This window comes from Hippocampus zosterae, chromosome 7, assembly GCF_025434085.1.
Source record: "Hippocampus zosterae strain Florida chromosome 7, ASM2543408v3, whole genome shotgun sequence".
Lineage (NCBI taxonomy): Eukaryota > Metazoa > Chordata > Actinopteri > Syngnathiformes > Syngnathidae > Hippocampus > Hippocampus zosterae.
Window position 1 is genome coordinate 21,488,820 of NC_067457.1, and position 12,728 is coordinate 21,501,547.

Sequence of the window (12,728 nt, forward strand, 5' to 3'; positions counted from 1 at the left end):
TGTGGGAGGAAGCCGGAGTACCCGGATAAAACCCACGCAGGCAACATGCAAACTCCACACAGAGAGGAGATTGAAGCTCTGCACTGTGAGGTTGCCGTGCTAGCCACTGGACCACCGGGCCGTATTATGAGGCAAATCTATCTTTTATTAGTGTTTGATTTGAAAGCCAAAATATGATTTCTGAAGCAACACTTTGCAATGATATCGCCAAAGGACATCTTGCTTTTTATCCTTTGAACTCATTCAGTGCCGGCCATTTTTGGACCCGTATTTACCCTACCATGTGAAATAATAAATGCTAAAAAATATATATATATAATAAACGAAGTACTGGGATTGAATGCTTGGATTCTTAAAGAAATAAAAAAAACATGGAATAAACTCTTCGTGGCATTGCATGTGTTTGTGATGCCTTTTTGATAACCTCGTGAGTTGCTGATGGCCACTATCAACAGCACCCTGCTTTGCGTCTCGATGCCTTTTTAGATGTACAATAAAGCAAATCAACGCTGCAAATCCGGCTACATGAAAAATTAGCCTGTCCAAAGAGGATTGATTGACACTTTGCACACGTTTTCCACGTAGCCATTGTGTTGTATCATAATAGCCCAGTCCGTTAGCAAAGGTTAATGCTACGATGCTAACTCAAGGCAAGACAAAGGGCAAACTGTTGAAATATGAAATTGAATGGCAACAAAATGAAAACTCCCCTCGTATATGTATTTTTTTTTAAATACTTCATAATATCAATACTGTCATTGGTGACGGAGGCAACGAAGTTGAGAGTAAACGTTTTTGTTTGTTTTTTACCTAAATGCTCAGTCAGCCCGCGCATCTGTTCCTATCCCGCGAGAACAGACGACAATATATTTGCAACTTTGATAATGGCTACGACGCTCGCTATTAATTACTCCCGGAGTCTGCTTTCTTGGACAATTTTGGGAGTTATTTACGAGACAGATGCGCGCATCTGCGACGTGATGACAGCTATATTCATGAGCAACCTTTACGAGCTTTTGTTGACAAATACGTGAATAATGGAACACCTTTTTTTTCTTCCAAATATGCACAGACCTTGTTTTTTTTTTTTTTTGGAGGTGGTGGGGAAGGGGTGGTTGTCTTGATTTTAAAACCTCATGAGTACACACGCACAATCGCTTTGGAGCTAATTAGCAAGGCAGTCAGCGGTCTGGGAGAGGGTGTGATCTATGTGAACATTCTTAATGTGCAACAAATTGGATCTTTCTCTCCGCTTGCCGGGCGCCACGTCAGCTGGTGGCGGTTTTGAAGCGTCGTGTTAAGCATCTTGATACCCGCCCGGCACTAGAAACATCCCAGCTCTCATCTCAAGGTGGACGGACCTCTGTTTATAAAAAAAATAAAATAAAAATCAAGTACCGGTTGAGACCGGTAATTTTTAATAAAAGATTTGAATGCCAAACTGAGACGATCGTTTATAATCCCGAAACATACAGTAACCGCGGAAAATAACTCGAGTAGCTTTCGATGCTCGAATCATCCTCCCGCCCAAGTAATGTGAATCTGGCACTAGCAAAACGGTCAACAAGTTGCGCAATCAAGGTTTACCCGCTTGTCGAGCGAAGACGAACGTTAAGAGCGCTTCTCGCACTTAAAGCAATTTGGCGCCCTCCATTTTGTATCAACTGACGCTAATTTAACCAACGACCAATCCCGCCCAATCGACGGAATGCTCAATGGTCAAATCATTCCGACCGTCTGCTATGATCCCCTTTGCCAAACTGGTGGGGCGTCGATCAGTAAACGAGTCATGCTGAACTGATTGCTCGTGTTGCATGCCAGCGAGTCCAAAAAAAAAAAAAAAAGGTCAGCTAACTCCTCCAGGGGTGAGCGGTGGTTGTCTTTCATCCACCACGAGGCCTCAAGGACAAACACGGCACAAGAGCTGTTGTCACACAGCAGCGAAAATGGAGCCCGAATAAAACGACGGTCTCGGTTTAACTCGAAAAATCAACGGGGGGATTGGAGAGGAATGAGGAACGGAGCTGTGGGAGGCAGGAAGAAGGGAAAGCCAGGCTGGATTGACACAGCAGGCCTCATCCTATTTTAGGCTTCCACCTGTGGCCTCATCTGGACGCGACCCATGGAAAAGTCCTGCAAAAACCTGCTCCCAACGTATTTTCCGCACTATAAGGCCCATTCCATTTTCCCAAAAGCCAACAGTGCGCCGTGTACTGTATTCCGATGCTTCTTATATGTGGTGTCACCGTCTTTCTATATTCCTCTTTGAGTTGTTAACCTGTTCGTCTCCCTATGCCATCTCGTGGCGATTATTAGCAGGAGCCAATTATAACCTGAAATGGTTCTGCCTGTCACGAATTGACTCAAACGGCAACTACTTTATGAACTCTGCAAAGCCATCATAAAACGACGATCATACCAAAAGCAGAGTTAACTAAGATATAAGATATCCTTTATTCGTCCCACAATGGGGAAATTTACAACTACTGACTAAACGAAGGAAGAAGTAGCCAAGCAGTCAATCAGTTGCCTGCATAACTTTTGTCCTTCATTTGTTTTGGAATCCCATTTGTATTCATGTTTCATTTCCGTGTTTGTGACCAGTTCTCATGGCTTTGTTACAGCGGCAGCGGTTGTGACTGTGATCTATAAATAAAGCTGTATTGTACTGTGAAACTCCTTTACAACGAAGCCTACATGGGGGAAAAAAATCCCCCCTAGTGTGAAAAAAATCTTCATGCATTAACACCATTCCCACTTTGCTGCCCCCCATACAACGAAAAAAAACCCATCTTGCGTTATACAAAATCTTTTTTTCTGCTCTTGCCTCGCGACGAGATTCACTACAATGAAGTCTAATCCAGCAGCGACCTCTACTGCTTCGTTCGGAAATGGCAACAGCAACCACCACACTGGTTCACACATGCGCAGTCGTCCAGGAAGTATTTGTTTTTGTTAGTTTCAGACACAGCAAGAACGTTGCATTGCTAAAATGGCTACAGAACGGACCTTTGGATGTCAAGCAGCTAAGACAAGAGCTCTGATGCTGGAAGAGAAGGTAAAAGTCATCAAAATAAAAGACGGAGGAAGCAAAATAAAATACATTATCAAGAAATTGATGTAAGTGAAAGTAAATACTGATCATAAATTTTGCAATTTCTTTCCCTTTTTTTCTTTCTACACTAACGATATCAAGTGTCAACTAAGTGTATGCTCATACTTATGCACTATTGGAATAAAAGTAAAGAGTACACTTGCGTTTGTGTGTACGTGTACACATTTGTGTGTGTGTGTGTTTACATCTGAGATCAAATTTGCTACAGTGAAAAATTTCTTGCTGCAAACATGATTTCGTTGTAGAGGAGTTTCACTGTCTCCATCTAGTGTATGTATGCATAGCGCAACCGCAGCCACTATTCTAGCTTCGATTCTGTGCGCCTTATAATGCTTATTATCCGGTGCGCCTTATAGTGCAGAAAATACTGGGTTATAGAGACAAAAGTGGGGGGAGGGGGGGATTAAAACCATCTTGCGAATGCCTCACTTGAATAGCAAGTCATATTAACTCAACACTGGGCAGGAGGATGTGTCCCTTGAAAGGTGACGGCGCTCAGCTTTGGCCTGTTCACGCGGATTGCGCGGTGGCGACTGTGTCAGCCATGTCTCCGGTGCGCATGGAGGTGTAAATGAGAGTGGGTTGTTATCACAAGCTGTCATGTCCCCCAAGCTTCATTAGGGCTAAAGAACAGATGAGGCGGGGATGGGGATCTTGTCGTCGTCCGCGTGAACAGAAGCTGAGTGCCGAACCGCCGCCGTGTGATGTGGTCGAGTATGTTTGATTGACAAACGGCAAACTGGCATTAGGCTGGAATTTTGGATCATGGAGGTTAATTTAAAAAAAACAATAAAATCATGTTTGTTACTTAATTTTAGATTGAAAGTCGCCACTTGCCAATACCTGTGGAAAGTGCTTCTCTACATCCACAGGGTGTCTTTGCTCATTTTGCGTTTAAAAAAAAAAATAATAAAGAATTCAAAATAACTTTTGCTGCCAAGAGTGGAACATGAGATCATTCTGAGCCGAGAAGTGGAAAAAAAAAAAACAATAACTTGTGAGACAGATGGCAGGTTGATGGAGGCATCCCTGTACTGGGTGGGTGGGCTGCGCCTGCAGCAGATGACCTCTGGAGACGTCTGTGATCAAGCTGACACTGGCTCTCGTTTTTAAAAGCACCCGCATTCATACACGTGCACGCAAACAAGTGCAGCGCCGTGTGAACTTAGCATTTTGCAGATTTAACACCAACATATTTTGGATCACTTATTGGAGTCTTTAACACTTTCGGGCACAGCGGTCACTACAGTGGACAGCCTCTCATGTTATTAGATTACAGGGTGCATGAAAAGGTTTAACCAACCATTTCATCTTTTTTTTTTTCAACTGCTTATCCAATTTAGGGTCAAAGGTGAGCATACACACATATAAAATATGTACCGACCCATTTCCACCGTACAAGTCTGTTTACCATTGAAAGTGATTCTCCCATTCCACGATATTGTTTCTTTAAGAGATCCATATGAACATATGGGCCGATGCACACCATTTCCCTTTATTTTTGCCACTACTCCGTCCCGCAACACACACACACACACACACACACACACATGCACTCGCATGCCGAGCCGTCCGTGTGGTGGAAGCAGGTGTCGCTCTCAGCTCATTACCCCTGGCAGGGCTGATCGCCCTGTTTGGTGAGCAATAAGACACACCTCAGTGGAGAGAGGAGTTGGTAAGGGTGGGAAGGAGCCATCCCACCCCCCCTCAACTCCTCTCTCCCCGCACCCTCCTGCATTTTTTTTCCAGATAGACGGATAGAGCAATGCGCCGGGAGGTTGCAGGCGGAAGTGGAAGGGAGCATGTCGTTGGTTGATGGGAGAAGTCGGATGAGCGGAGTGGCGCGAGTGAACTCCCCCACCCCCCACCCCATTTCACTTGGTCGTCCTTTCAAGAAGGGGTTATGCGCGGCGAAGTGGTCTTAGCTAGCTCCTCTTGATTGGGGGTCGTTGTAATATGAAGGTTAGCACGTCCCCGTGGAGATAGCGATTGTGTGGTCAGACCCTCGTTGATTTTCTCCAGTTTTCATTCTCATATTCCAAATTGTTTGGCTATTGGACTGTGGATTGAATTATTGCTTGTGTTTGTATTTTAAAAAAACCTGTGAAGAAGACCTTGGAAAAATAATTGCATATCAAATAGTGATTGCCATATTGATGGGGGGCTGGAGGGAGCGGGGGTATTGTATTTACCGTAGATTGCTTTTCAAAATCCTTCAGCCCTATGACCATTCCAGGGGGTACGCCGCCTCACATCACTCCAATGTGTTGTCTTTCTGCAGGTATGACTACAAAGAGATGCTCCACAACTCCACCTTTTGCCTGGTCCCCCGAGGCAGAAGGTTGGGCTCCTTTCGCTTTCTGGAGGCCCTGCAGGTAATAACTCTCGCACGCACTCGCTCAAGCACCATTAACGCTCGGGAGAAAGCGTGCCCGCAAGCGACATTAATAACAATCTTTCCTTTCGGTTGATCCACATTTGAAAGCTTGGTAATTGTCACTTCACGTTGATGGATGAGCTCATAAGAGGGGAATAGAAAACACCTATTAATTACGAATCTAGCAATATTACCAGCTTATACAGATTTTTCATTCCCCCTTTGCACGATGTTAGCGTTGTTATTGAGCTTTTTTGCTCACTCTCTGCTTTTTGTTTTGTTTTGGGTTTTGTTTTTTTGGTACGGTAACCCAGAAATGCAAACCACGGCTGCTCTACATAACATTGGAGATACCGTATGTGCTCCCTACAGTTAGAAGGCAAAGCAGCAGTATTTTGGAGCAACTGGAAATGCTTGAGGGAGAACCCACTGACTCCAGAATATAGTACGTGACAGTCATCCAGGCGAGATGTAACGGCGGCATGGATTGCTGTTTCTCAGGGCTGTTGAGGAAGGAGAGGCTTTACTTTAGCCAGCCGATTAAAAGAATTATATATATACAGTATATTTTTATGCACTAAAATATACTGTATATATATATATATATATATATATATATATATATATATATATACAGTATATATTTTTTTAAATGGGTGATGAAAATGACATTGACATACCAACATGGTGACTTGTTCCGAATGACCTTCCTTTTCTTCCTGCATCGGCCACTCAGAACCCGTCGCCTCTTCGTTTGTGTTATTTCGACTTTACCTCATTCATCTGCAGTAGTCACGTGACGACGGCGTGTCTAGTTTTGACACTTTTGACTTTCACGATTTGACGCACCGGATCCATTGACTCACCGTCTCTACCAAGGAGACCGTGGAAGAAGCACACAAGAGAGGCAAAATGTGTGTGTGTGTGTGTATACATGCTCGTAGGAGACATCCGCAGAGCCTGAGGGCCAGTTGCGGTTGAGCTGACACCTTTCTGACCCGCTAGCGACAGCAGCATCATGACGTCAGACGTGCACGCACGCACACACACACACATACACACACCAGCTGTTCCCGCAACTGTTGCCAAAGGTCACCTATAGCCACAGCACACCTTTTTTCTTTTTTTGGGGGGGGATGGAAAAAAACGTTGACCAAACGAAACCAAAGCTGATGCGTTTTCATTTAGATCAGGCATGTCCAAAGTCCGGCCCGCGGGCCAAATCCGTCCCGCGGTCGAATTTCATCCGGCCCTCGGCCCCTGTCATAAAATCAGTGCCGTCTGGCCCGCAGGTTGGGCGCAATGGAACACGTGTTGCATTGACTGAGGTCTCGTAGACTGGTGAGTGATGTTTCATAGAGTACTGCTTCCCTCTAGTGGCTAAATGAGTAATAGCATTCACTAAATGAGTAATAGCATTTAGACACTAGAGGGCATCACTCACGAGTTAACAAGACATCACTCCGTGTTTATATTGACTGATATGTCACATTTCAAATGATCCTTGCAGTTGTGGATATGTGTCTTGCTTGTTCATTTCCCTGTTGTTCGAGTCAAAGGTTTTGTGACTATTGAAAAGTCATGGTGATACATTTTATGTTTCAAATCAATCAATTTGCACTCAGGAGACTTCTGTTTAAGAAAAAGTCAAGTGAATAAGCAGTTGCATGTGATATACCTGTTTCAAATGAACCAAAAGAAATTCTTAAGATTGTTGAAATTAAAATAAAAATGGAAATGTGAAACAGACTGGCTTACTAAAATTTGTTGAACAATATTGTTGTTCAATGTAAAGAATGTCAGCCAAGGTCGGCCCCCCAACATTTTACCACATAAAATCTGGCCCCCTTGGCAAAAAGTTTGGACACCCCTGATTTAGATGCTCTCGTCTGCTTTGTTGTTCACTCCCAAAAAGAACATTCCACCGAGTGACAATATTTTGCCGCACTAATTCCTCTTCTCATATCGACTAAGGGACTAATTCCACCTATGTTTGGAAAGGAGTCCTCGTACGGAACTTTCTGCCGAGTCTTAAGCCTCGGAAGCGGCACGGTTGAATTTGCATGCCGCCGAGATACGCAGCCACGACAAAAGTAATGGGACGCGCTGCCGTGTCTTCTACTCAGAATTGAAACGAGCCAATTGTGTGGCGTTTGCCGTGTTAGGTTGATGAGGTGAGTCTCAATACTTTTTGTCGAAATAGTATTGATGCGGTTAGTGCAGGCAGCCTTGATTTTTTTTTTTTTAAATTCCCCCCCCCACACCTCATACGAATCATCACGATTGATACAAATGGATATGTTGAGTGTCCTTTTGTTGACACGTGCGATGTACGAATCTCTTTTTTTTTGTTTGTTTGTTTTTTGCATATCCTTGCACTGCCTCCTCACAGTCATCATTCTTGTTTCCAGTAGCAACGCAATGGCGCTTTTTTTTCCGTACTCGCACGATGCCGTCTTCAGCGTCGTGCGCCAACATTCTTTTTTTTTTTTTTTCCACCCTCTCGAGGGCACGTATTGACCCAGCAACAACAACAACAACACTTGGATCTGTAAACAACTCTTTGTTAACCTGCTCCGCTTTTTTCTATACTTGAAGATACAAATCAACCAGTAATGATGGCTTCAAAATACTGTAAGTGAATAAAAGCATCATTTAATTGTAGCGGCAACAATAGTTTCTTCCAATTTGTGCTCTGTGGCTGATTTATGAAAACATCACATTCATGTTCCTAAAGTAATTGAATTTTTAATTGTTTTTGGGGGTTTTTTTGTTTTTTGGTGGATCTGTTCGGTGAGAGAGAACGGTGTTGGTCACCTCAAAAAATCATCTTGCTATTTACCTAAACACCTTTAAGAGAAATTAACGAGACAATACAAACAACATATAATTTCTTTCTTGAATGACTTTAGCGTTTTTCAAATATTTGATGAATTTTAAAGTGGCCCTTTTTTTTTTTTGTGCCGCAAGACAGATACACTAGCAAGCAAAAAAAAAAAAAGTCAGAGTACAAAATGAAAGCACTCTCAAGGAGCATGCCGCATTGTCACTTTATATATTGCCCCACTCGGGTACTGTCAATAACATTTTTGAAGCCCGATGTATGCCAAGTGTTTCCCGCCTGCGCTGCCCAACAGTGTTCACGTTGGCAGGATATCCCGTCTGACCCCCCCCCCCGACTTTGTCCTTGTCCCCGTCAGGCCGCATGCGTACCCGTGATGCTTAGTAACGGCTGGGAGCTGCCTTTCTCCGAGATCATCAACTGGAATACGGCAGCAGTCATCGGTGACGAGAGGCTTCTGCTGCAGGTAAATCCGCCGCAAACGGCGCCGGGGAGACGAACGGCAGCGCTCCCGAACCCCCCCCCCCCCCCCGTGAAGTCAACCTCGATATGACTTGCAAAGTGCTGAACACGGACGGGGCTCTTTTCTCCCTTTGAATTGATTTGAGCTATTGTTGTTTTCTTCGATTCACCGTTTGAACAGCGGTGGAAAGGCAGAGAAATATCACTCGGCCTCATTTTTTTTTTTGTAACAACGGAGGGCAGGTAAATGGAATGAGCGCGTCGACAGAACTGCATAATATCCATGAGTGAGTGAGTGAGTGCGGGGGGAGGAGGGGAAGTAATTATATGCCAATTAAGTCTGAAATTTGAATAATGTGCGGAATAACATTGTTTGACATTGAGTCGTTCAGCAGAAACGGAGGCTAATTAGAGGTCATTATGCTGTCCGCCATCTCGCTGGAATTGTATTTTAAGTTCTTTAAATACAATATGATTCACCTTTTCTTGGTGATATGTCATGAAATACACAGCTTTGTTTCATGGCACACTGAAGCCGGCTGTCAAACTAAACGTAAAACAAAGAGAATTACACTCTGCGGATTTAAAAGAACCAATAGAGTCCACGATCGTAAGCACCGACACATGGGAAATACCATCAATGGGCTAACAAATAGCATGTCCATGGCGGTCGTATAACACTTCAACAAAAATAATGGAGATTTGACCACCAACAGCGAGGCAAAACATGTAGACATGCAATGTAACAAGATTTGTATTTTCTTTGTCCTCTGCAAAGATGACTACCGCTGCAGCGTATTGAGTCACTTACAGTAGTTGCGAAACTCTTCTTTGTTTGGCTGTGTAGGCCAAGTCGAGCACGTCAGAAGGAGTCGCAATGAATTGATCGTGAAAGACAAACCAGACTTCATGTTCTGTTTGATTATGTCTCAGGTAGTGTTGAACAAGCATCGACAAATAATTATCAATCTCATTATTTTTGATGAGCAGTTAATGCCGTCTGAAATGTGAATTTGTTCAAATTTTTGGAAACATCCCATCGACACTCAAGACTCTAAGATTTCTGTAGTCGCCCATATAAGCAGATTATGTTGGTATTTTCAAAATAAGACATTCGCAACCATTTGCGAACATTTATTTTTACTTTAGAAAACAATTGTAATTATTTTTTTTGGGGGGTGGGGGGTTGCAGCCCTAGTCTACATCTTTTTTGTACCCTGCTCCAAAAAAAAAACAACAACAACAACAAAAACCTGTTTTGCCTGGGCATTGACTTGCCGCTCTCCGTCTCTCGCAGATTCCTACCACGGTGCGTTCCATCCACCAAGATAAGATCCTGTCGCTCAGACAGCAGACGCAGTTCCTGTGGGAGGCCTACTTCTCTTCGGTGGAAAAAATCGTGCTGACCACGCTGGAGGTGAGGAGCCAACGCCGGCACCCTCGGCTTCCCCGCTCAAATCTGCCTTTCCTTCCAGCAAAAATGTAAACCACCTTTCCACAAAGCGGGCGAGGAAAAAACGTTTTTATCGGTGACACCGTATCGCCAAATTGCTGAACATCGAATCAGATGAGCTATTTGCCAGCGTGCATTTGAACTTCCATCTTTGTCCTGTTTTTTTTTTTTGTTTTTTTTTCGCCGTTTACGCGCGGTTGAAATCTTCTTCCACCTACCTCATATTTTATTCAACGGTTAACCCACTTCATGGAGTTTGTGACCGCAAGGTCTTCATCAAATTTGTTTACCGAGCAGGGGCGGATAAAGGCTGCGCTTAATGAGCGTTTTCTCTCCGAGGTTACCGACGTGTTAGACTTCTTCCTTTTTGGCTCATATCAAAACATGACACGTTTAATTTACCCTCTGACCGCATCACGTGGGATTCGCTTTCGATTTCACTTTTGAGGCTTTTTTTTCCATGGAGATGCCATTCGATTGCGTCTGTCGTTACGTCGCGGGGCTATTGTGATCTAGCTTGCTTCGCGGTGAGCCTGTCATTGTCACAGGCGCACGTGGACACACACACACACGTACGTCGAGTCAAAAGCACATCTCCATATGTCAAGGTTTGTCAGCTCAGATACACGTAACGCACCACCCAGGCGCAGCCTTGCTATGCTGTCATTCTGCACTAAAGAGCAAGGTGACTCAGCGTGTGTGTGTGGGGGGGGGGTGGGACTCGACCTTAATCCTGACTGACTGCCCTGTAAAAAGCACGAGGTGAGCAGCGCAAGAGCGAGGTGGAGAGGCGGTGACATATGGAAATGACGTTATCGGCGGCAGCACCCGCGGATAACAAGCGACAATGGTTAATTCATCCCGGCGAACCCTCCGAACCATCCGCACGGAATCCGAATCTCCCGCCGCACACTTAAGGGCCGCCCGCATGCCAAGCGAAGGCTGCCCATGTTAGGCGACGTGTTTTCTTACGTGGCTTAGATTAAAAATCGGAATCTCTCTCTGTCTCGCTCGCTCTTTCTGTGTGATTAGCTGGCTAATTAGCATTGGATTAAATCTCGGCCAGCGATCAATCAGGAAAGCTCATCTCGGCAGTCGATCTCGCTGGCGTACTCTCTGTGTGTGGCGGTCTGCTTCTTCCTTGACAATCGCACCATGTTTTTGTGAACAAAGACAGCACAGTGGCCTCGAAAGCCGCAAACGTGCGTCTGTAGCGATACGCCGCTCACTCGCCGGGTGTGTGGCACGGCCATCCGCCTCAGTGTGCGCTGGGCTACAAATCCGCACCCCCCCCCCCCAAATGCGCATATCCGCACTTCTCCGACACGTCCCACCTATCACGCGGTGTTTCCTGCAAGCGAGCAAAACAATCACACATCTTCCCACCGATCTCAAGGTCAATCCGGCTGAATGCGAGTTGCCGGTGCGCCTATTAAAGCCCAACTCGCTGTGGATTCACCGGGATTTATCTGTCATGCTCTAATTGGTTGATTGTGGCTGTTCGGAGGTTGAGATTGAGTCATCCATCACGTCAAGACGAGCGTTCTGCTGACGGGGGAGGAGCGGCAGTCAAGCGAGCCAAATTACACGTCGTAAGGCGGAAAGGCTGTGGCTTTTTAAGGTGCCGGCTAGAGTTTTGAGAGATAAGTCAACGGCGAACGTGTTAATCTTTCCCGCAAAAGCAAATGAAACCAAGCCCCGGAGGTGTTAAAAAAAAAAAAAAAGATCCCCTCCTACTTTTTTCCCCGCACCTTCTTGCCCTCACTATGAAGAATTTTTATGATGCTTTGTCAATATTATCACGGCGGGGGCCCCTGGAGCTATAATAATAACTTTTTTTTACATTCCAAATAGCTATCAGCTGCTCAGCCATCACTACAAATCACCAGGCTCTCCTCTGAGTTAGCAAGCCAGCAGCCATCACCTCCCGATTCAATAGCGGCCATAAAACACGGCCCCTAAACCTGCGCCTGTTTTACTGAAGCAATTTAGCTTGGCTCAAGGGCGAGGGAGCAATATCTCTCTTCTCTGCCTGCCTTCTGCGGGCCGAGGCCGAGGCCGCCGGCGCGCGTGAGACGGCCGAGAGAATAGTGGCCATTCTGCTGTCTGACTCTGTGAGTGACTGCTCCATTTGGGCTCAGAAAGGATCGAGGCAAGGCCCCGACTGACTTCCTGGTTCGGTGCAACTGATGACTTTGTTACCGGAACTGTTTGGCTGATACGCTGGACGAAGCTCAAGGACCGATTAAGGAAGAGTGCAATTTTGTGCGTCGGCAAAAAAAAAAGTCATTGACACCGTTGAGAGTCCATTCGATACCAAAAAAAAAAAATCAGATTGCATACAGTCAAAAAAAATTACCTTCTCTGGGATATAAACTCATCTCATTGCAGTTTAGAGGTAAGCCTCTAAATCAGGGATGAACAACTTGGACAGCACCAATTTTTTATCACCGTTACTGTGGGGGGATGAGGGGGTCAC

At 45.0% G+C, this 12,728-nt stretch overlaps 1 protein-coding gene across 1 annotated transcript in view; it reads left to right on the forward strand.

The window, feature by feature from the left end:
- Positions 1 to 12,728, forward strand: part of ext1b (exostosin glycosyltransferase 1b) — an 84,593-nt gene that overhangs the window by 50,695 nt on the left and 21,170 nt on the right. Inside the window, exons 2-4 of the mRNA XM_052071547.1 lie at positions 5,397 to 5,490; positions 8,693 to 8,800; positions 10,094 to 10,213. Of these exons, the coding sequence (XP_051927507.1) occupies positions 5,397 to 5,490; positions 8,693 to 8,800; positions 10,094 to 10,213 (322 nt within the window). The remainder of the gene's footprint in view (positions 1 to 5,396; positions 5,491 to 8,692; positions 8,801 to 10,093; positions 10,214 to 12,728) is intronic.